The 20,831-nt window shown below is 36.9% G+C and overlaps 2 protein-coding genes across 2 annotated transcripts in view; one reads left to right on the top strand and one right to left on the bottom strand.

Moving 5' to 3' along the window:
* Window positions 1–10,064: 10,064 nt before the first annotated feature.
* Window positions 10,065–10,757, top strand: LOC149233669 (F-box/kelch-repeat protein At5g15710-like). Its single transcript, XM_089382254.1, has one exon. The coding sequence runs from the start codon at window positions 10,065–10,067 to the stop codon at window positions 10,755–10,757; it is 693 nt and encodes a 230-aa protein (XP_089238380.1).
* A 5,033-nt stretch (window positions 10,758–15,790) lies between these two features.
* The window catches only part of LOC149233668 (uncharacterized), a 241,748-nt gene continuing 236,707 nt past the window's right edge, over window positions 15,791–20,831 (bottom strand). The window contains exons 10-12 of the mRNA XM_089382253.1: window positions 17,016–17,110; window positions 16,734–16,846; window positions 15,791–16,644 (exon numbers count right to left, since the gene is read on the bottom strand). Coding sequence (XP_089238379.1) covers window positions 16,290–16,644; window positions 16,734–16,846; window positions 17,016–17,110 — 563 coding nt within the window. The 3' untranslated portion in view covers window positions 15,791–16,289. The remainder of the gene's footprint in view (window positions 16,645–16,733; window positions 16,847–17,015; window positions 17,111–20,831) is intronic.

The raw sequence follows: 20,831 nt of genomic DNA, 5'->3' as shown, positions 1-20,831 counted from the left end.
CACGTGGAGTACATGAGTTACGAGATTTGGGTCAGTTGTAGCACAGGAGTGCTAATGGTGAAGATTTTGCAAAGGCAATTAGCGATCTTCATGAACAAGTAAAATTAGAATTACAAGATAGCAGCCAAAGATACAAACAGAAAGTAGATTTGAAAAGGAGGGAGGTACAATTCAACGTAGGGGACCTGGTACTAGCACAACTACGCAAGGAGAGGTTTCCTAAAGGCGAATACAACAAGTTAAAATTGAAGAAAATTGGGCCTTGCAGGATTCTTCAAAAGTTTTCTGTGAACACTTATGAGTTGTAGTTACCTCCAGGTATAAGAATCTCGCCCATTTTTAATGTGGCAGATTTATACCCATACATTGTTGCTAATGAAGAAGACAGTTTGGAAAAATGAACACGGAACACCCAGAATGAGAATGACTCGTTGATTAAACAGATGCCCCCAGCAAAGCCCTTAGAGATCAAACAGATCCTAGACACCCAAGTGGCCAGACGGACTTGAAGAAAAGAATATTTGTAGTACTTGGTCAAGAGGAAGGGCCATCCTATTGAAGATATTTTTTGGTTAGATGTTGGCCAATTTCAAAGCAACGGGTACTCTGAAGAGTTCATGGACAATACCCATGAGTTTAATTTACCCCAGGACCTTGATGCAGGAGCATCCGACTGAAAAGGTGATAGCTAGAAATGGTTTTTTATTTCCGCTGGAAAGGAAGAAAAAAATTTCAAATTTTGTTTTATTTTTGTTTTACTTAATTTAAGGCTAATACAGCCATTGTCCTTTAAAAATTAACCAAGCAAGTAAAATAGGATTAGTTAAGAGTATGTTTGAAGAAACTGTAAGAAACTATAAGGTAACTAAAGGATAGTTCCTCAATTGTAAGAGACTGCTAGTAAGGCATTAAAAGCAAAACCAGATCCTCCCTATGAGGGGAGGCTGCCATCCAGAAAGAAAGGACACAGAAATTGAAATTACAATTTTCTTGAGTATAAATGAAAGAAAATAAATTTAACATCTCTGTCATTAAGAAAGAAAGACAATTTCTTCTTTTCCTGTCCATTAGTGTTTCAGATATTGTTGTAAAGAAAAATAGTGAAGTATTTCATTAAGAGGCCTAATAACATCGACAGAAACCTCGTGACTAAAGGCATTTTAGACCAGGAACCACACAAAGGCAAAGCCAACAAAGATATCACATTCTTTATTAACAAAAACCCAGGTACATTTACTTTCAGTATTCAAGCACACCTGTGCTTTTGTTACATTTAAAAATTTAACAGTGCAATATACATTTATGATACAAAACAGTAGAGGGTTTCAAAACCCACAAGTACGGAAAACAATGTTTTGCAGGCCAAGACCAGTCCAACAGTGAGGGTGTGAAACCCACGAAACCATACAAAACATACTGAGAAAACAAAACCCCAAGGGTTATGCCTAACTAAGGATAACGCAAGAAAAAAACCACAAGACAATCACAGAGCGATCCTACCCTGTTTTCCCAAGCCGCAAAGACTCCCAAGGACAAGACTGTGGAGAAGCATTCTCCAGGCATGACCTGCACATCACCACAAAAACAAGACGGGTAATCAAAAACCAGAAAGGCAGACAAAATAAATTGATAGAGAGCAGATAAAAGAAGGGAAGAGCAATGATTTACCTGGAAAAATCATGTCTCTGAGTTAGAGGACGAGAACCGAGTCTCTCACCAAAGGTTTTCTCTCAGCAAGAACGTCATTGGCAAGTTTACCTACTCACCAAGGAGCCAGAGGGTTAGAAACACAAAAACGAGATGAGGGAATGAAACCAAAACAAAAAAATTACCTGAGGTAGTGTTTGTTGAGCCGCCCACAAAAGTAGCAAGGGAAGAACCTGTGGTTACACAGAGCCAGATCAACACTAGAACCAACATCGAAAATCACCACGAGTAGAGTAAAAATGAAGCATAAGCCGGGCAACAAAGAATAAATGAAACAACTTGCAGATTGAAAGTCAGCCTGAAGCCTCAGTGAACCAGCAAACAAACCACCACAAGAAACAAGCGAAGGCACAGCGCACACTGAGCCAAACCGGATCAACAGCGGATGCAAGAATGGAGACTGACTCCTAGTTTCCCTCAACAGGTGTGAAATGGATCCATTTGCGAAACCGAGGCCAGTACAAAGGGCAGGTCGAAACAATTAAAGTGCATTAAAACCTCACACCTAAAACGCTATTTTGTTTATTCGAAAAATCTATGAAGTTAAACGGTCGTTGATACATGTCCTTTCCTCGATATTGCCACCATTTAAGGTAGATACAAAATCAGAATATGCAAAACCAAGCTTGGAAAGAATAATATATATGCATTAGGCATCCTTCAAATCGACTTGACAATCTTTAATTAAATGTCAAAGTATTTTGAACTTAGATAAACAATCTTTAGTGCATCATAATTCATTGGGACTTAAAGTCATGATCTGATTTTCAAGTTGATGAGATTTAATTATATTAGGTTCACCAAATATCCTTTTCAACTTTTCGCAAGCTTCATTGAGGTCATTAATTCCTTGATTATGAAATTATAATCAAGAGAAATGGATATTCTTATTAATCCATGTGCCTCCACTCTTATCATCTCATTTAACTTATTTTTAGCGCCTATGGTGTCTTTCTTTTTCCAAGGTAATTTGATGCAATCCTTTGCTTCCTAGGTCATCCTTTGTATATGATTTCCATGAGAAGTAGTTGGTACTGATAAACAAAATTTCACTTGGAGTAGTCATATTAAAATATGCAAATAATATGGATTCAAAGGAAAACTCTTAAAAAAATAGATTGTTTAAAAAAAATGGCACTGAAAATGGACTTTTAATGTGAAAGTTATGCCCTCTTCAAATTAAGGCATTAATGATAACAAAGAAATGCATGGAAAGTAAAAGTTGGCCCCTATGATGGATGTTTTCGACAAAAAAAAAAGGCGGCCTCACTAGCTTTGTTTGTAAGCTTACTTTTACAAATAAGTGATTTTATGAAGTGATCCACTTTTATAAAATAGGAGAAAATGACTTTTACAATGAAGTTACTCTATAAATAAAAATTGCATGCAAAAAGTAACTAGAAAAAAGAATACTAAAATTAATTTATAGTGATTTATCTTTATAGTACAAGTGAAATACACTTTACAATAAAGTTATGAAATACCTTAAATTTGAATGAACATTATTAAAAAAGAGACTTGAATTCAATACCAAACTTTTAATCAAGTGAGCGAAGACAAAACACATAAAGACACTAGAAAAAGAGGATGAGGGTGTTGGCATTGTTGTTGGTAGTGGTGATGGCAGCAGTGTTGGGACTTCACCTCGAAGTGCATTCTGTAACCAAGTTGTGCTTATCCAAAAGAAAACAATAGCTTGAAATTCCTCATACCCAACCCACCTTGGTTGTTCTATCCAAATCACTATTATTGTTTAATCTAATTGTTAATGTAGTTTGCCAGGTTCCTTGGTTTCAACATTATATTCCCACATATGAGTTGGTGTGCGAACTACATGACAATTGCTTATTGGTGAATTTTAGGATTTCTTTAAAAAATAATTGTTTCCAACAATAATCAAAATTCTATATATTTACATTAATTGACCATGGGTTTGAATACAAGCTAATACATGCCAAAAGGCAGTGAGTGCATATTTTATTCAAATGTGTGGAACTCAATAGAAAAATAACCATAACTACTAGGAACCTAAAATACAAAAAAGCTTGACTTTGAATGACCGCCACAATAAAATACAAAAAAATTGTATGATTGTTTACAAAGTCCATTATCAATGGCCAAACTGTGCAAGTAATTGATGCTCACATTGAGAGTGCACTATTATTAATTGACAATAAACAAATAAAATCTACTTGGTTGAAATCAAGGATTTCCATATGTTTTGTTACTTTACCTAGCCTTAATGAGAAGGGCAGTGGATAGCCCTAACTCCCTTTGCACATATAACAAATGGCCCAATCATCCTACAATAATTTCAAACACCTACCAACCTAGTCAAAATGAATAACCTTTCACTAGAAAATAGGCCCCACCATCCTATCAAGATTCGAGCATCTATCAACTTGGAAAATGAATACCCATTCACTAAAAAGAGAACCAAATTATCCAGTACCAAATAGGCCCCACCACCTTATCAAGATTCCAACATCTATCCATTGGTCAAAATGAATGCCCCTTCACTAAAAAGAGAAAACCACATTATCCAGTACCACATGATGATATGTTTTCTTATCATGAAACCCCATGCAAACTCCAAAACAAGAAAAAGGATCAATAGAAACAACATTTTGTTTTATCAAACACTTGTTAATATATTTCCTTGGGTTGAAGGAATTACAATATGCATTAATCTCTATAGATTATTGCACAAGTTATTGTTCAAGTGCATAAATTGGAGTTGAGTATGGATCATTTGTGCCAACTTCTAGAATGTGATGAAATTATAGAGTCAAAAACCCCATCACAATTTTCTAGTGCTTTCTACAAAATCTCCACAACCCCATCATAGAGGTAGTTGGGCATGGTTTCCTAATCATCAACCTATGAGTGAATTTCTTATGCATTGCCATAGCTACCTTTGCATCTCTCCAACTTGGCCTCTAAATAATAAGTTATGTACAGTTTTGTTGGCTAGTTCCAATGGTGAGAAGAGTGAGAAATCATTGCAAGGACGTTAATGTACCCAAGTCAAAAATATATGTAATGGACAAAGTTCATTTATGCAACAAAATACTCAAAAAATCTGGTATATAAGAATGTACATCATAGAACAGATAATATATTACATAAGATTATTTAATACAAGTCAGATGATTACAAATGAGGGTGAAGGTCTGCTTATATACCCTGGGTAGGTACCTCTTCATAAACAATCATGTCCTTAGAAACATGCCTATTCGCTACTAATTATTGGTTAATTAATCATTAATCATTATTATTGTTATTTACATTATTTGTAATATATATATATATATATATATATATATATATATATATATATATATATATATATATATATATATATATTATTCATAACATTTCCTTCCTCTTCAAAGCTTACTGATCAAAAGGCTTGATCTCTTTTTCTGTTTTGAATGTCTTTTCGTCTCGGAAATTTCATCCTCATTGATATAAGTTGATGTGATCCTCTGAGTAATAAACAAAATTGTCAAACTGAGAATGGACCTGACCATCCTAAATCAATCTTCTGTGGAATATTCTGGTCACTAGAAACTTGCAATGAACTATTATCACTGGACAAAATTATGCAAACTCCAGTGTTTTGTTGAACATAAGTTTGTTGTTTATGTTCTAAGTGATACAAATTCGTAGATTGATTGAGATCTTTGTTCTTGTGATTCAGATGTAGATAAGGAGTTCTTTTGGCTTGTCTTTCCTTAATCATGTGTGTGACAATATTCTGATTTAGTTCAGGGGACAATGTTGTTGAGTTGGTTACAGAACCTTCACTTGGAATGTTCATCATCTGAACTGCAACATCTAAGTGTGTCTTTTCTTTAACTGGTTTGTTTTATTCTTGAGTTGTGATATTCATTGAATCGGTATTCATTCCATTCTCTTAAACTTGAATTTCTTCATTTGAAGATTTTGACGTTTCCTTCTCAATAAGTTATTGTACCTTGTTTTCTAATGACTTCTTGTCCTTCTTAAGCTTCTTAATTTGTATTAGTAATTTTTCACTATGGTTTTTAAGACGAGTAATTTCTTTGTTTTTGTCAACAATGATTTTGTCAACTTTCGTTTGCATATTTTGTATCATTTTTTTACTTTATTGAACAATTTTTTTGAGATATCTTATATGTCTTCTGGTGTCACTGAATCTTGCTTCAAGGTAACGTCTTCTAACATTATTATTTTATTTTTGTGGAAAAATGTCAAAAACTTCATTTTCATATTTAGGATAAAGGACCCTAGTGAGGGCAAACCTAGAATTATATCACTATTGTCGCAAAATAAGGTTTTAACGATGAATTGTGAGACAAAAATATAGTCTCCAATGCATTTGTAAATTGTTTATGTTATATTGTTTATTATTCATCGGATCCATCATTTCAATCATGTTTGATTCAGGAAATACTAAATAGCTAACACGTTCGGTACTAACATAATTTCTATCCTGAGTATGATTGATAGAGATTATACGGTCTCTTCCTGCAAGTGATCCTTTGATTTTAAATAATGCGTTAACACACATCATAAAAGGTTTAAGAAATATTCCATCACTGATCTCCATTTTTTCTTCCTTCATCATTTTTGAATTCCTCCAAAAATTGACTTCCTTTATGTTCGTTGATGAATTCCGAGTTTTAAAAGTAACCACTTTAAGTATATATAAATTTTATATGAAGTCTACATAATATATATCACTATTTTTCAAAAGAAAAACTCTTTGAATTTTTCATTTAATGTGTATTTTATACTTCAAATGGACCCTAAGTATTGACTTGGTAATGGAACAATAAGATTTTACCCATTTTAAACTTTGTCATAGAACTTCAAACCCTTCTGAATTTTTTCCCTTCCAAATGTGTATTTCAATACCTTTTATTTTTTATTTTTTTAATAATATAGTATTTCTTTATTATATCATTTTCTAAATATTTTTTATTTTTAATTGTTCGCTTAATAATTTATACTAAAAACTTGTGAAACGAAAGTATAACTAAATAATCTATTTATTGTTTTTTTTAATAATATAGTATTTCTTTATTATTTCATTTTCTAAATATTTTTTATTTTTAATTATTCGCTTAATAATTTATACTAAAAACTTGTGAAACAAAAGCATAACTAAATAATCCTTCCTTAATTGTATTTGCTTATCTTTAGTTTTACATGGCTTAGTTCCTTTCTAATATTGGTCCTCTAAACTAAAATAATATTTTTTCCCTTTAATATCTTGTATATATTCTTTTATAAAATAGCCTTAATCTAATCAACCTCATATTCCATTATAAAATAACCTTATTCTAATCAACCTCTTATAATAATTTAGACTTTGTATAATTCTCAAAGAAAAACACTTTTTAACAAGTATTTCCTTCTTTCTTGTAGGTTGATTTAATATATTTTATTGTTATTATTTAGAAAGAAAGAAGAAGAAAGAAATTATTTTAACGTACATGAGGCTAAAGATAGCGTATGGGACAGATTGCTTTTTCATCTGCTTGATGTATTCGGCCCTTTTTCTGTGAAGCTTCAAAATAAATACTCCCACTTCTTGACGAACCCCTCACTAAATAGATTATCCCAAGGGCTAGCTGCCAGCATATTTGCATAACTTTCCCTATTGTCTTTGAAGGCCTCACATTCTAAAATTAAATGTTTTTCTATTTCCACTTTTCCGGAAGAACAAAAAATGCATACTCTTTCTTCCCACACTTCCTTTGGCATTTTCCAACGCTCTGTTTCACAACGTAGTTGATGAGAATTAGTCCTTAATTGAGAAATAAGAATTTCGGCTCTCCAAGAGATATTGGCCTCTATGTATGCTTTTGGTTGATGACTGCGTGGGATTAAACACTTCAATATAGTAATTTTTCTTTCTTCCCAACTCCTTATCCCAAGTACGCTTGTGGAACTTTTCCATAACAAAAGCTTTTATCTCTTTGTTGTTTATGGGACACGCGTTCAAGCAAATACCCCATTTACTAAACCATTTGTTATTTTGTTGCATCCAAGTTTTTTTGCTCTTGCACAATTTATCATTAAAGACAACCTTAGGTCATCTACCCTCTTCCATTTGCCCAATTTTTTTTAAATACCTTATGCACCATAGCAATTGCGTCAATAGGAGCATTCCCTGTTTCATTTAACAAGATATCATAAGGAACTGCACTTTTAATCATGTGAGTACATTTTTTTATTAACAACTGATATACATTTATAGTACACTGTTGTGACCGTTGGGTTTCACTACCCAAGGTCTTTTGGACTACTTAGTCTATTCAGCTTCCACACTAACCCATTAGGATTAGGTGTCCAACATTCCCCCCCTTAATCCGAAGGGTTATGTATGAGTCCAAGAAGAGAGCTGTAATACAAAATGTGCAAAAAATGCATGGCAGCACTAGGCTGAATGTGCTCTATGAAATGTTGGTATAAAGGGTGGTGGTTTAAGGATGACCACCAACACTGGAATGCTTAGTGCAGTTCCCGGAACTCTTCCAAAACTGGCAAGAAACTGAAGTTTTCTGCTAGAGGAAGTGATCCTATTGTTTTAAAGAGGGAAACCTTCAACCATAAAAGGGAGGTCTCACCCCGCATAAAAGGTAAAACTTCAACCTAAAAAGGGAAGTCTCAACCTGTGATGGTTTAAGGATGACCAACAACTCTAGAATGCTTAATGCAATTCCTGGAACTCTTCCAAAACTGGCAAGAAGCTGAAGTCTTCTGCTAGAGGAAGTGTTCTCAATTGTGTTCCTGGAACTCTTCCAAAACTGGCAAGAAGCTGAAGTCTTCTGCTAGAGGAAGTGTCCCAGATTGCCAACTGAAGGCATGTTCAGGCATCTTTGTCTCTGGCTACAACTCTGAAACTGGTGTGGCAGGTTGTGGCTCAGGCTCGCTTGATGTGGCTTTGAAGCTTGTAGATGACCATCATTTCCCCCCCTGTCAGATACAAGGTGAGAAGATGGAGAAAACTCAACTGCAAGACTGTTCAATATTCTGGAACAGGTTCTGACATGTGTTTGGAATATCTTCTTGGCTATTGATGCCCATTGCCAAGAAGCGATCCATCCAAGATGAATCTTTGTTCTTGCAGGATGTTTATTTCTGAAGCATCTGTGTGAAGAATGACTGGTTTTATGACAGTGCTTACATGGATGAAGATCAAAACAGTGATCTTTCAAATGGCCAACTCGGTCACAGTGTTGGCATTTCATGATCTGTTGTTGTTGTTGTTGTTGTTGCTGTGGAAGAGGGGAAAAATCTGGAACAGCTGAAGCTGAACTGTCATGAGGAGCAAGTGAACTGTCATGAATGAATCTGGCACTCTGAAATTGAATGGGCTTGGCGTAGTCTGGAATATGAAAGGACAAGTCCTTGTCATATCCAAGACTAGTTCTATGCTTGTTGTGGACAAGCTGTTCCCAAGGTCTGATGATGGGCTTGGGAAGTGCAGACTGAGTTTCTGCATCTGCATGTACAATTGCTGCTTTATTTGAATGAACTGTAACATTATTGTCTTGCTGTTTATGGGAGTCTGTTTCAATCTTCTGAACAGAAACAGGTTCAGAATGATGACTCCACTTGTGTAATTCTTCCTGCTGTAGCTTTGTCTCAAGCTGCAAAAACTCTATCTTTTCTTGTGCATTTTGTATACATTTTTGAATGTCAGCAATAATGTCTTTATTGATTATGATTGCGCTGTCAGCAGTGGATACGATTAGAGTTCTCAATAACTCTAATATTCTTTCAAGCTTAGCCATTTTTCTTAGCAGTGGGCAAATAAAGAATGTGAGCAATTATGCAATATCTTCTTCTACAAACAATATCAAGCCTTAATGGTAGGCTTTGGAGCAACCGTTAAGACCAACTTTCAACATATACCACTTAAAAATTTGGCTAAAAATAGTGAGCTTAAACTGTTGAGGAGAAACTCAAAAGGTAGATTCCCAATGCAAAATGGTGCATGTAAAGACATAAATAAATACTACCTCAACCTGTTTAAAAAATTGAATTCATGTCCTGTTCATGAGAACCTCAACTGGAGCTAATCCTTCCTCGCCCACAAGGCGCAACTGGTATTTTCAGTGCCTTGTTTTTAATTTCTGTCAATCTACAACACTACCTTCTTGGAGCCAGATGCCATCTGTTCTCAGCTGGGTTCATAAAATATTTCAGGGAACACTTACAAATGAAACAAGTTGTACATGCTTAATGCTGACGACAAGTTCTTTTGTGACAAGTTTTTCAGGTTTGCAAGATAAGACAGAAAATATATTCAATTTGTGAGGCAGGCATTCAGAAATCTTCACATCTGTTCTGTTATAGATATGGACATGCAGAACACAGCTGAAATCGTTTCATGGTTCAACGTAGCACCACCTGACGTTGAAATGGAGATATTTGCTCGGCTGCCTGTGGAGTATGTGTATAGGTATCGCCTGGTTTGCAAGCAATGGAACGACTTGCTTTCCTCGAATGATTTCCTATCAATGTGGGCCGAGGTGTCTCTCACCCGGAAGCAGCCACGGCTTGTATTGTGCGGTGATGGTCCGGAAATGCCATGGATGACATTCTGTTTCTACACACGCACCTGGATTAACTCCTGCTTCACGCTTTCTTTCATGGAGGACTGGACGGGGATACCCTGTAGGTTTTATTGCCACCAGTCCATTCCAGGACTCATCTTGGCCACCGGAAAAAATTCCTTAGACGGAAGGATCTGCAACCCTTATACAAAAGCGTTTGTTGATATTCCCGCTCTAAACTTTGGCTTCAACGTTCTCGATAAGATTAACAACTCTGACGCTTCGTACAGAGTTGTCGTTGTAAATCTGATCGGACCTCGGATGGTGCAAATTTACGAACCTTCCCGGAAGAGATGGAATATCGTGGGATACATTTCGGACGATTTTAGAGTGTACGATAAACCTGTTTCTTACGACGGAACATTCTACTTTCACTGTCGTTCGATAGGTGATGAAACGTATGGCATCAGGTTTTCACTATCCCAGACGAGGTAGACGGTTCAGACATGCCTACCAACCCCATTCTTTTGTGACAAGTGTTGCAGTTTGCAAGAAGCACAAAAAAGAATGAAAATTAAGATCCCTCCTCGTATTCTTGTTATCCACTTGAAGCGCTTCAAATACATTGAACAACTTGGGTGATACAAAAAGCTCTCTTATCGTGTGGTCTTCCCCATGGAGCATCCAATCTTAGTTTTTCACATCAAAATTTCCGCTGCGGCCACGTTCGTTATTCGATTCTAGCGCAGAATTCGAATTCTTCACTGCGTCGATGGCAATTGAACAGGCGTTCGCAGGAAGGCAAAACGTCAATAGCCGTTGCCGGGGAACGAACCCGGGTCACACTTGAGTACTGCCGTCGATTTTGAAGACCAAGAAGAAGGCTTCCCCCCGCTCGGCAACCGTCCTGACATCTACAAACAGAAATTGCTGCTGTCACGAACTCAGAGAGGCAGACGTTGATGGTAATGGTGTTCTAATACCAATTCTGCAACCAAACAAACTGTAGATAACAATCCACCGTCGGACTCTAAGGTAAAAACGGTAAAGACTTATGAGAACTAGCGATGGAAAGACTGTCGTTTCCAATAATACGTAGAATAACTAGTGTGAGAGCAAACCACAATATCCACCCTGAGCCATGAATGCACTGGTACCCACGGCGCAAGCAAATCAGTCGATATCATATTCAATTTCACTCACCGCATACTTCCTCTATTGAAATCCTCTTTTAAAAAATGAAAGTGCTGGGCTTTAAATACCACACAAGAATGGCGCAGCTCACGGTAAAGCCAGAGGACCTTAGGTTTACACAGGACTCAATTGCGATCAAGTTTAGAAGCCCTTACGATGATCTTCGAGTCGACGACGCAGTTGAACAAATTCAGGAGGGAATTCTGACGGCCGAGGAGTTTACAACGATGAACGTTGTAAAACGCAAGGGCATACTCTGGTGCTTAGACAACAGGCGCCTTTGGGTATTCAGCTCCCTCAAAACGATTGCCTGATTTTGTTGAAACTATGATCTTCAACGACACAAACGTTGTGATCACAACAGGCAGGTCGAACAGTCGCAGCATGTCAGTGGCCAGAACGACAGAGGCAGAGAGCGTTTCCAGAATCCACTGGAGCCAGGGAGTAGGCGCAGATTTCAGAGCGTTAAAGTAGGCGTAGCTTGAGGAAACGGCTTGGACAGCAAATGATTTCATGCAGGGGCGGTTATGGAAGATGACAGCTGCTGCACAGTTGTGCCGTTGGGTAGCTCAGGAGAGAGAACAACCAGATTTTCAGGTACAGGAGCATCCAATGCAGAAAAGAACCGAAGTTTCAGTGAAGCAGTTTAGAAAGGCACAAAACTGATAAGGAGAAGCGCTCAGATTTACAATGGCCACAAAACAATGGCTCAAATTAGTTATGCAGGGCAGGAATACGCCTGCTCTGATACCATGTTAAACACACATGGGAAACATAAAATAGGAAAGATAAATCATGTGAGTACATTTTTTTATTAACAACTGATATACATTTATAGTACACTGTTGTGACCGTTGGGTTTCACTACCCAAGGTCTCTTGGACTACTTAGTCTATTCAGCTTCCACACTAACCCATTAGGATTAGGTGTCCAACATAATCAAACGCTTCTGAATTTTCTCAATTTGTCTCCACTGCATGTCGGATGTATTGTTGGCCCATAGTTCACAACCACATAGAGAATTATCAGAATCACTAGAAGCCCAAAAAGAGTTTGAGTGGTTTTCCAGTCCCATAACTCTGCCTCTCTACACCTATTTTGAAAAGCATAAAATGTTTTCCAAGCCCCCAAAGTTCTTTTCTTTCTATAGCCATTCCAGCTTAGTTTTTTGTTGAAGTCAATTTCGAAGTATTTGTAATCCACAACTTCTTCCAGAATGTTGTCTTCAAAGTAGAACTTGCGTTGGTTATGTTTTCTTTTCTTAGAGAAGACCACTACTTTTGTTTTGTTGATATTGACTTGCATCCCCACACTTCCATAAAAATGCTCAAGGGGTAGTAAGTGCTCTTGCAAACCAAGAGTCGATTTGGCAGTCAGAATAAGGTCATCTGCATACAAAAGAAGCCTTATAACAAACTTGCCCAAATAGATATCATCACCCCCTTGCGAATTTAACCACTCCTCAAACTTGTCGATATATAAACCAAAAAGGGTAGGAGATAGTGGGCAACCATGCTCGACCCCGATATCACTTCTAAAACTTTCAGAAATCCCTGCTGAAGTTGTAATTTTAACTTTCACCTCTTCATATAGCCTATGCACAGTGGCTCTCAAATGTTTAGGAACCCCAAGTTCCTCCATTCTGTGCCAACGCTTATTCCTAGGAACCAAGTCAAACGCTTTTCTGAAATCAACAAAGCAACAAAAAAATTCTTCCTTTTTCTCCCAAACTTTTTCAATGATGTGCCTTAAAGTTATACAATGATCAATTGTGGAATGTTTAGGTCTAATACCTGCTTTCCCTTTAGCACGTTTATCTCTTTCTTCTACCCACTCTCTAATTTTGTTTTCTAGCATGCTTCCAAATAGCTTTGCAAACAAAGGGTTTATCATGATGGTCCTATAATTGGAGGGATTATTGACGTCATTGCTCTTGAAAAGAGATATGGCCATACTAGTTGTCCAATCTGTGGGGAGCCCTTATTGTATGATGTTAAAGATTTTTGTAATGTGAGGTGCAAGAATATTTGAGCCCCACTTTAGATATTCTGCTTGGAGTTCAGCGAAGTCTTTTACTTTTCCAACACCCAACTTATTGATACCCATCTCTACCTCTTGTACCATGAAGAGTTCAGTATCAGTGTTGACCAAAGTGATAGAACTCGTTTCCTTTTGGTCAATTTTATCATTAAATCTTTATAAATGGTGGAATTTTCTAGCCAAACCCATTTTAATCTTCCCTCAAACAACGTTTGGCAATGTAAGACTTGGTTAAACAGATGCCTTTACGAATAAATCTCCACAATAAGGAATTGAGAAGAATTCTTTAACGTATAGGTGGAGTATGATGTGGTGGTCTTTCAGCAAGTCAATGGTTGTTGTGAGCAAAGCATTGGTGTGCTACTTGGGAATAATGGTAGAGTACCCTTGTGGCAACAATGTACAAGGCGGTAGTATGCAGCGGAATAATTTTCAGCACAATGGCAGTTGTGTGGCATGGCAATTGTGGCAACAGGCAATTGTTGTTTGTGCATTGGTTGTGAAAACTATGTGGACCAACTATGACTAAACTATGCGGACCAACTATGACTATTGTTCTGCACATACCTGACAGTGGTGGCAGCTGCAATGATTTTTTTTCCTATTTTGGATTTGTTTTTTTTAAATAAAGTTTAATTTTTTCTTTTATTTTTTTTATTTCACTATAAATTTGTTAATTTATATTTTTTCTCTTTTTTTAATATTTTTTTCTCTCCCTTTTTTTTAACATTATTTTTTATACAGATATAATAATTTTTTAACCTTTTTTTTAATATTATATATTTTTTCTCATTTTTTTTATTTTTCTTCTTCTTCTTTTTTCGTACTTCACAATAATCTTCAGGACACTTCGAAGACAAAGACATCCATTGTAGAACAAGTAATTATATATAAGAATGTTCGTCATGGAACGGATAATATATTATATAAAAATATTTGAATACAAGTGAGATAATTACAAATGAAAGTAAGGCCTTGCTTATATACCTTATGCAGATACCTTCTGACCATTGTCATGTTCTTAGAAACATGTATCTTCACTACTAATTATTAGTTAATTAATCATTTTTATCTAATTATTAGTTAATTCATTATTAATAATTTTTATTGTTATTTACACTATATATTATTCATCCCTATATATAACCAGGGATATGGAAGACAACGTGACCATGATAAAGATTATCTGCCCAATGTCAATTGGAACATGATATTTCTATTAATGTTTCGGTTATGATTATGTGATTTCTATTAATGCCCTTTAAGTTTGGATTTTTATTACCTTAGGTTTTGTTTTACCATGTAGCAGTATCTTCTCAGACAATGTCTAAGGAGATTTCTGAAATTTAATGCGTTTTTTGTAATTACAGATTTTTGCTTAATGCCCTTCAAGTTTGGATTTTTATTACCTTAGGTTTTGTTTTACCATGTAGCACTATATTCTCAGACAATGTCTAAGGAGATTTCTGAAATTTAATGCTGTTTTTGTAATTATGGATGATTTTTGCTTGCGGTGGCTACATGTAGATATAGTTTTATCTATGAATAAAACTGAAACAAACTTCTTAAAATAAAAAGGAAAGAAAAATAGAGGATTAAATAATAGAGCCTTTCCTTACCATTTGCCCGTTAATCCAAAACGAGAAATGCATCACGCACATCCAAAAAGTACAGAGCGTATCAATTATTCCTGTCACGTTTTGAGTGAGACGTAATTTGCTGAAAAAATATTATTTTTCAGGGAACACACAGTTACCATAATATGAAGATGAAGTTTGAATAAAGACAATCAGTGCTTTGGTGAAAGGTTACAACATATAGCCATCTACCTTAAGATTTTCAAAATGTTCTCTCCGGGTTTAGAATTGCCTCATATTGATAAATCCTTTAACTATATTTACATCCGAGAATGTGGACTACATAGACATGCATATGGAATCCAAAGATTCCCTCTTTAGATTACTATCAATGGGGAGAGATGATTAAAAACATTCAGAAATACCGGTCGCAGCCTCCGAATTCAAAAAGGCGTGTCGTCAAATGTATGCAATTTGCTTTACCATTAAACAAAACATGTAACGACATGCACGTTTTTTAATCAAAATTTTTGTATTAGGCAAAAGAGGAATTCGAAATTTCTGAGAGAAACCTGAATCAGTCATAAATGTGTGATCGAAATGACTATCATTATGAGATGACAATCTTTGCAACATCAAATTACAAGTTAAATCTTGGTAACAGTACTTTCGCGATATGCCTGATAATCCTCGAGCACGGCCATTCTCATATATAGAGCTGCTGAAAAATACAAGCAAATTTAAATGACTTATAGTGAAACATTAATTCGTTCACCTTTTCAAAGGTTCAAACACTTGTCACTTCAATGTGCTATGAGAAAAGAAACCCCTTGTCACTTCATGTTTCTGATGTACTCATCTGCTAAAAGATAAGGTGAATTTAAACAAGTTCCACTTAAATATGAACACCGCCTTTCATCGTTTAAGTTTTAGAAAGTGACTAGAACGCTATACTCTATTTGACAGTTGGTAACCCACCATATTTTTCGATTGACATCTGATACCCAATATTACTCTAGATAATACCGCACATATTCCTCTTCTTCCATATAAAACAAAGAAATCAGCCATCCTGATCAATAAACTTGCTGCATGACTTGAGTGTCTGTTCAATTCAGCTATGGCAGAATCCAGAGAAACAGCTGAAGGAAAAACGTACAAGCCACATAATGAACAAAGGAATTGAACGGACACTTGATGAAAATAGAGACTAAACTTACAAGAAATTCCTCTCTACACTTCCAGAAGAAAATCTTGAAGTTAACCCTTTTGTGAAATTATTAGCATCAAAATTCACAGACTTCCGCCCAGCTGTTAAATCAGTCTCTCGGTCCCAAGGCTTCCATGGATGCTTTCCTGACCATTCTTCTTCTTGCTGCTTCTCTGACTGTTCCACTTTTTTTGACTTTTTCTTCTGCTCATGTTTATGCTTCTCAACAAGAGACATAGAACGCTTAGACTTGTTATACTTATCCATCAGGTCTGCTGTAGCGGAAGAATGTTCCTTTTCAAGGGACCCAATATCCTCATCTAATGCAGTCAGAGCTGCTTGATTGTATGCCTGCAAATAACTGCAAAAAAAATAGTCATTGCAATATTAAAGAATGAACGTATTTAACTGCATATTGACGTTAGGAAACCAAAGGTTTGAGGACAGTACTGCTGCTTTGCTTTATGAGCTTTTTCCAATGGCGTGTCAGTCCAAGTACTTGTATCCCCTCGCTCAGGTTTCTCAGACTTGCTAAAAAATGTTGAATGCATACTTGGGCCAGGCTGAAGTGAAAAACAAAAACAAAGAAAACGAAAAGAATTAGCCATGCAGCAGATCCTCAAATATTGGCAACATATATGTCAGCCTTCAAAAAGCTGTTGCCGTTTGTGTGGCACAGGAAGCAAAGCATATTAACACAAAATGTTCTAAAATCAGAGAAAGTAAAACAACCTTTCTTTCAGGTGGGAGCGTTGTCATCCATTCATCTCGTTTGGGTGACAGTTTAACTTCAGCTAGCAACTCATCATCACCTGATATAGCCTCACCTGTGAAAGTCCATTACAGTCACCATGTCAATTATGCCACCACAGCAAAACATCCCATGCAATTAATTTTCATTTCAAATTTCAAAGTTGTCATGTCTTTAAGATTTATACAATCATCATTTGTAAAAGTTTGTCCACACTGTCACTAGCCCTCAATCTCATAATTTTATTTGGAGGGAGGGAGTGAGAGTAAACACACTTCCATTAACAATCGTTCAATAGTGGCCTAAGCCTCAGAGACATCTGCCCACCTGAAGATAAATGTTTATCTGTGATTCATTTAATAGTGACCTGAGCCTAGGAGACACCTCCCCATTTAAAGAGATGTTTATCTGCAAATTATTTCTGTCATCTTATTTTTCTCCTTGTACAAAGAGAAACAATGAGTGTCCACAAGAAAAAAAAAAGCAAAGTGTACTGGTAAGTGATGGCTCTACAATAGAAAAAATTAGTGCAGCAATCCAATATACAAAATAAGATGAGTCCAAGTGATACAGCTGGGGTCACACAGCAAACCATCAGCAATCCTGTTCATCTTCTATCACATAAATTACCACCTTTTGTTGAACTGCGCAGTCTGTTGGATAGTCAACCGTGGATGCAATTATCAGTGTCTCCTTGCACTGGTTGTTGGAGATAACCTAACAACCAATTCAGTTTTGTCACCAAAATGCTTGGGCACCAAAGCTTTACTATGTACCCTACCATTTAAAATAATATATCAGGGGCCAACTTTCTCTCTCTATATATAAAAAAAAAACTGCCTATAATGACAGCAATAATGTTTCTTCTGGTTGGCCCTAAGGTACTAACAAATGGCACACGTCTTACTGCCCACCAAAAACTGTCAGCACTTTTAGGTTCTAACTAACAAATGTTTTTAAATTTTTGAGTCTTTGACCCAACTAGTATCTTATCTAGGCAATAGACAAAGCTTCAATCAAGAGTTCAAGGCTTTGTTGAGCACTTGAACGACTGATATGTCAGACTGTCCAGTCCTATAGCTGAGGGGAAGGCTCATTCAAAATATTGGAAAGCTCTGTTTCCAGTCTGTATGGGCTTGGTGCTTGGTGTTGATTCACTCAAGCTTTTCGAGGACCAAATTCCTTCTAAGATATGGCAACCAATGCCAATCAGAGTCGCGTGTGATCAGTGACAGAAAGATCTAGTCAACAACCAAGTTCTCAATGAAGTCAGTCAGTGGACTACCAGTGTAGGAGACATATCTTTCCATGTTGGAGGGTTGCTAAAAGAGTGTGAAGATCTCTGATAGGTGATGTGAGTTGGTCCAGCGGTCTGTGTGAATGTTGTGTCTGGGAATTAGAAGATAGAAGATGTGACTCACAGGAACGTGTTGTATTTCATTGAGTATTATTCTTGATGGGGGTGGGAGCTGCTTTATACATAAAAAGATAGCTGTTCAGAGTCTTGAAAAGTCTTACAAATTACACGAGTGAAGGGTTCAACTCGGTAAGACCTTTCAGGAGTTCAATGCGTAAAAGGACCAACCCTTCTAGCTCAGTTATGAATCCTGTGGTCAGTTCCACTGAAACCAACTTATCAAACACAAGCTGAATTGGGAATTTTATCTAGCATCAATCCTGCAAACCAAGGCCGAAGAACAGAGTATACGAAATGAACTGGAAAACACTCATGGAGCAATTATCATATGCAAACCCAATATGTTACCAATTACTGTTACGCACCAACAGCAATCACATAACAACACAAAAAGGAGTTTTACAACTGGAGAAAACCCTCAGGGGTGATATAAAGGAGTTACAGCAAAGTTAGCTTTTACAAAGGTGACAAGCCCAACCTTTGGTGCTGCTGAACAGAATTACAGCTAAACCCTCACAGTTGTCGAGACAAAATTTCCAATGGAACAAAATCTAGTGATGAGCAATGCAACTGCACCATATAGACACTGACTGGCCAATTCCTCCTTAAATGCAGAACTACATGGAACGCAAGAACCCTTTCTTATAATCCCATTCCTCCTTAAATATTAATCCTGTAAGATTTAGTTATGGAGGGTTCCACTTCTTGTAACCATTGATTTGTCATTCATTGACCTGCTTGCCAATTTAGTTGACCAAACATTGTGGCATCAACATCGACATTCATTCTGCTGTTAACATGAAACATGGACCAACAGCTTTGAACATCCTTGCACCAGTGTTAACTTGCATGTTCTCATAATTTGTTCATCAACAACATCAGCTTTGCAATCCTTCGTCAATGTGAAAGTGAGGTTCCTGGTCAACACCAATTTTGCATTTCTTCCTTGTCAGTCTTCGATAAACCTTCCATCAATCTGTTTTGTGGCTTTGCTTGACGCTTCTTAGATCAAACCTTCCATCAATCTGTTTTGTGGCTTTGCTTGACACTTCTTAGATCAAACCTTCCATCAATCTGTTTTGTGGGTTTGCTTGACCCTTCCAGATCAAACCTTCCACTTTATGACTCAGCCATTTTCTCAAGGTTGATTCAACAAATGTTTGCCAACAAATCCAACGTCTCCACTAAGGGATTGATGGTCTCCATCAACTTCACAAGTCTGAAAATGCTAGTGGAACCTGTGCACCATACCACTTCATTTCTTGAGTTAACTCACCCTTCTTACCAATTCTATGCAATTTCATATCGCTATGTTGACGCTTGCGAAGTTTTGTGCCTGTTACCCCGCCTTTCAGCAGGGGTACATACACTTAATAGTGCAGCATTCACCACCATTGTAAGCCCAAGATCACAAGTCAAAATCCATGTAAAAACCATGTGAAATTAGGTATTAGGTATCCGAGACCTGTGTCTTTGTCATTGAGTCTATATTCAGCTGTTTGTTTAGAGTCTAGACAATGCCCTATCCCTTGAAGTTCCACTTAAAGTTACTTTTGTCCCCAACCGGACTGGAGGACTTTCGGTGAACTCTCTTGTGTACTCATGGTTTTACGGAAACCTATGTTTATACGGGTGATCACTAGTGTATGGGCCAGTCCATCCTGTGTCAAGGTGCACCTATGTCATCCCACATGGTTAGAGTCCATCAAGTCTAGATGTGACCTTGGCCGTGATGGTTTCTCATGACAACACTCAAATCAGAGCAGTCACTTTTGACAACATTCACATTTCTCTAGCCAGTGCATGACTCCCAATGCAAAGTGGTCTTGGTGGTCAAAAAGTCAACCAAGTTTCAAATAGTAGAGTTTGATGGGAACATTTCATTGTTAAAATTGGCAACTAGGGCCAAACAGTAAACTCCATGTGGGTCATTTTATTAATGGAAGCTGATATTTTTCTTGGATCCCTCTCATCGAGAGGTGTAGGATTGATCTAAATATCATCCGATTCCGATAAGTATTCATGGAGATATGAATTTATTTGTGTTATGGGACAATTCATCAAGGTCGGGCAGCAACCAAATAAACCCCACTTGTGCTCAACATTTTAGTATAAATAGAGGTGGCCTTCATGTCATTTCAACACACTTGGGATCTCTTCCTCTCTACTTGTCTTTGGGTTTTAGTAGGAGGAGAGATCCTAAGGGATAACGTTGCCCTGATCCAGAGGGCAGAAGTCGGAACTATCGGGAACTACAGGAACTGCCGGAACTGCCGGAACTGTCGGGAACTATTGGAACTGTCGGGAACTGCCGGAACTGCCAGGAATAGCCAAAACTGTCGGAACTGCCGAGAACAGCCGGAACTGCCAGAACTGCTGG

This window comes from Pinus tabuliformis, chromosome J, assembly GCF_031772625.1.
Source record: "Pinus tabuliformis cultivar Carrire ecotype Pingquan chromosome J, CPIR1, whole genome shotgun sequence".
Classification (NCBI taxonomy): Eukaryota; Viridiplantae; Streptophyta; class Pinopsida; order Pinales; family Pinaceae; genus Pinus; species Pinus tabuliformis.
This window is presented reverse-complemented; position numbering and strand designations above follow the sequence as displayed.

Coding starts and splice junctions, on each gene's coding strand:
- LOC149233669 (XM_089382254.1), top strand. CDS start 10,065: ATGGACATGCAGAACACAGCTGAAATCGTTTCATGGTTCAACGTAGCA.